Genomic DNA, 4053 nt, shown 5'->3' on the forward strand with positions numbered 1-4053 from the left:
CTTCGATTTCAAACTCAAGAGTGCACCCTCACCAGCTGTTTGTTTCCCATTTGGAGAGAAATAATGTGTGGATGTCATTTCGGACATTTTGGCGCTCACGCGAAATGACACAAAGTAACAAAGTCGGAGGGAAACAAAGTAGCCTCTCACTCGCTGCCTGTGGGTGGGAACCGGCTTAGGGCTGTCTGTCTGTCCATCTGTCTGTCCCTCGCTCCAATTGGATAAGGCCACACCGGCCCGGTGGCCAATCGTTGCCTCTTGTGGCGAGGTATATGTACGGCTCTCGAAGTGGCGAGCGGCTCATTCAGACTTTCTGTGACTTTCTCAAGCTACCAATATGAGCGGAAGAGGCAAAACCGGAGGCAAGGCCAGGGCGAAGGCAAAGACCCGTTCATCCCGTGCTGGCCTCCAGTTCCCCGTGGGCCGTGTGCACAGGCTGCTGCGCAAAGGCAACTACGCCGAGCGTGTGGGCGCTGGCGCACCAGTCTACCTGGCCGCCGTACTCGAGTACCTGACTGCTGAGATCCTGGAGTTGGCCGGCAACGCTGCCCGTGACAACAAGAAGACTCGTATCATCCCCCGTCACCTGCAACTGGCCGTCCGTAACGACGAGGAGCTGAACAAACTGCTCGGCGGTGTGACCATCGCTCAGGGTGGTGTGCTGCCCAACATCCAGGCAGTCCTACTCCCCAAGAAGACCGAGAAGGCAGTCAAAGCCAAGTAAATTCGCTACTGCGACTTCAACTTGACTACTCAACCCCCAAAGGCTCTTTTAAGAGCCAACCACCTAGCTCTCCAAAAGCGCAAAGTACCTTTCTATGACCGCAATACATTGAGTGGGTGTATACACAACTATTTCGACATTCTGTGCCCACATGAGGCCTTGCATGAACAACAACACCTACTTGGCCTCATTTGCCATAGCAGGCTAGCATTAGATGATACGTGCCTATAAGCTGTCACTCTTGACTTTGGCGACTATTATTGCGCGTAAAGGGCCGGCGGCGTCCTATTGCGCGCGCACCGGGAGTTTGAGTTTTGGAGAGGCCGGGCCTCCCGTCCAATGGCCAACGGAGGAGGCCTGCGAAACGGGCCAATCGGGGTGGTGGGGAGATGGTGTCCAATCAGCAGGCGCCACTGCCGGCTTTATAAACTTCACATAGGCATTTCGAGGCTATACTCCCGACTGTCAGAGCAGCGCCATGGCCAGAACCAAGCAAACCGCTCGCAAATCCACCGGTGGCAAAGCCCCCAGGAAGCAGCTCGCCACTAAGGCTGCTCGCAAGAGTGCCCCGGCCACCGGCGGTGTGAAGAAGCCTCACCGTTACAGGCCCGGCACCGTGGCTCTGAGAGAGATCCGTCGTTACCAGAAGTCCACTGAGCTACTCATCCGCAAGCTGCCCTTCCAGCGCCTGGTGCGAGAAATCGCCCAGGACTTCAAGACCGACCTGCGCTTCCAGAGCTCCGCCGTGATGGCCCTACAGGAGGCTAGCGAGGCTTACCTGGTCGGCCTGTTCGAGGACACCAACCTGTGCGCCATCCACGCCAAGCGGGTGACCATCATGCCCAAGGACATCCAGCTGGCCCGCCGTATTCGCGGAGAGCGCGCATAAATGAGGATGACCTGAACTCGAATATCCCCCAAAGGCTCTTTTAAGAGCCACCTCCATATTTCCATCAAAAAGGCACAATTGTTCCATGTATACACGCACCTCTACATTAGCCACCATGTATGTTGTTCACTAACACGTCTAAAAGCTACGTATTGCACCTTTTTAGTTGCCTGAAGTCTAGCTTCAATGTTTGTGTGTGTGTATATACACAACCATCTGGCATCATCCACTTCCTTTGAACTATATAGTAACACAGTAAAATGCTTTACAAAGGAGGGGAAAAAGAAACGAGTGATAATATAGGCCGAATAGTAACAAGAATTGTGTTCAGATGAATAATTGACACTATTAGTTGTGTGTAATAATAGCCTTGCATGCAGTCCAGAAAAAACATTGCATGCCAACTTACTTTGAAAGTCCCATGTTGCAGTGCTGCTGAGAGACTCATGCAGAGGCCCAAACTTTACAATGGAGCACGGAGGCCATCTTGTGGTTAAATGTGGGTACTGCACCTCATGGTGAGTCCCTTTCAGCATTTGCTCTTTAGGCCAGCGTTTCCCAAACGCGGTCCTGGGGTCCACAAGGGGTGCGCGTTTTGCGTTTTGCCCTAGCACTCCACAACTGATTCTAATACTCCCAGCTTGATGATGATGAGTTGATTATTTGAATCAGCTGTGTAGTGCTAGGGCAAAAACTCCCAAAATGTGGCCCGAGTTTGGGAAACCCTGCTTTAGGCTAATACTAGCCTATTAGGATGACTTGGTTCGATCGCTTTAATGGCAACTGCTGAACTCTGGTTTCACTAATTACTTGTCCCAGGTCACCATTATGAATCCAATAGCAAAACAAATGTTTCAAAATAGCTCAATAGTGAAAAAAGGCCAGGAAATGATGGGTTCTCAGCAATATTTCACCAACAACCAATCACTATTCACGCATAGACATTAGGATCATCAACAAATATTCCTAAGTCATACTACAAAAGGGTTGTAACGAAATGGATTTGTCTGTTCAATGCAAGTTCAACGTCAAAGAAAAAGTGCATCACCACAACAAACGTGTCTTTAGATACACTGTAAAAAATGACTTTGTGGAATGTACTCAAGCTATTACAGTCAACAAAAGCACACGTCATATTGTTGAGTAGATCTTTTTGCTTGTTTTTATGAGTAGATAAGCTTGAGTAAGTTGAGTTGATGTGGTCCAATACATTGAGTAAAGATGATAGAGACGTAAAAAGGATTATATTACGTTGATTCGACTCAAATAGACATTGTGTTATTTTACCTGAATGATTCATCCTATTATGTATTTAGACCAACTTACTTTGGATTCACTCAATCACATCCCTTAAGAGAAAAGGTATCCGGACACCGGGAATCCATTTATTTAAACATCAACGGTTTGCAAAACATCTGTTATTATGAGTTGACAAATTACGTAATTGCAATCAACACTGCAGGTAAATCATGATTGCTGCAGGTAGGCAACACCGTAGAAATAGGAACTACAACACTAACAACAAGTGACATTTACTCCTGATGTACTGACTGACCTGTTGCAACCTCTACAACCACTGTGCTTATTATTTGACCCTGCTGGTCATCTATGAACGTTTGAACATCTTGGAGAAAAATGTGTGAAACCACTGCCTATATGAGGAGCTGTCGTTGTTTGTTTTATTACCACATACTTATGGAAATTGCACCGGTTGAGAGATGATGGCTCTCTTGTGCCTACGGTGAAGGGTACTTCTGATCCAGCAGGTGGTGCTAAGATCCCTCCCTATATGACTTGAATGATGAGTTGATTTATTCCTTATAGCTCCTAATGATTTTAAGGCCAGTGTTGGCAAACATTACTTGTGCTCCAGCAGGTGGCCATGACATCCCTCCCTATATGACTTGACTGACCAGTTAGTTGATGGACTCCTTATAGCTCCTAATGATTTTAAGGCCAGTGTTGGCAAACATGACTTCTGCTCCAGCAGGTGGCCATGAAATCCCCCCCTATATGACTTGACTGACCAGGTAGTTGATGGACTCCTTATAGCTCTTAATGATCTCAAGTGTCTGTGTTTTTATGTGGTTAGGAGTTTTGCTCACTGCGTGTCCCCCTTCCATTTCAGTGTTTCCCAACTCCAGCGGTAGAGTAGGCTACCCCCAACAGGACCCATTTTTCTTGTAGGCCTGGACAGCCACAGCTGATTGAACAACCTGTCACCTAAATTACCAAGTCCTCAATGAGTAGAATCAGGTGCAACAACAACAACAACAACAACAACAACAATATGAGGAGAGGGACACAGTGTACTAGCTGATCTCCCAGTTGTCACAGTTTGGCCTTGTGTTCCACATAGCCTATATCAGTATTTGAGTATGTTTCCCGCGCACGTTAGTTGCTTTCACGTCATCTTTGAAATCGCTCCTCCCTAGTCCCC

At 47.7% G+C, this 4053-nt stretch overlaps 1 protein-coding gene across 1 annotated transcript; it reads left to right on the forward strand.

Moving 5' to 3' along the window:
- Positions 1–337: 337 nt before the first annotated feature.
- On the forward strand, positions 338–724 carry LOC311120917 (histone H2A; the record flags this gene model as incomplete). Its single annotated transcript, XM_084195473.1, has 1 exon — positions 338–724. The coding sequence occupies one exon, from the start codon at positions 338–340 to the stop codon at positions 722–724; it is 387 nt and encodes a 128-aa protein (XP_084051599.1).
- Positions 725–4053: the final 3329 nt, after the last annotated feature.

This window comes from Coregonus lavaretus (genome assembly GCF_964263955.1).
Source record: "Coregonus lavaretus genome assembly, contig: HAP1_SCAFFOLD_423, whole genome shotgun sequence".
Classification (NCBI taxonomy): Eukaryota; Metazoa; Chordata; class Actinopteri; order Salmoniformes; family Salmonidae; genus Coregonus; species Coregonus lavaretus.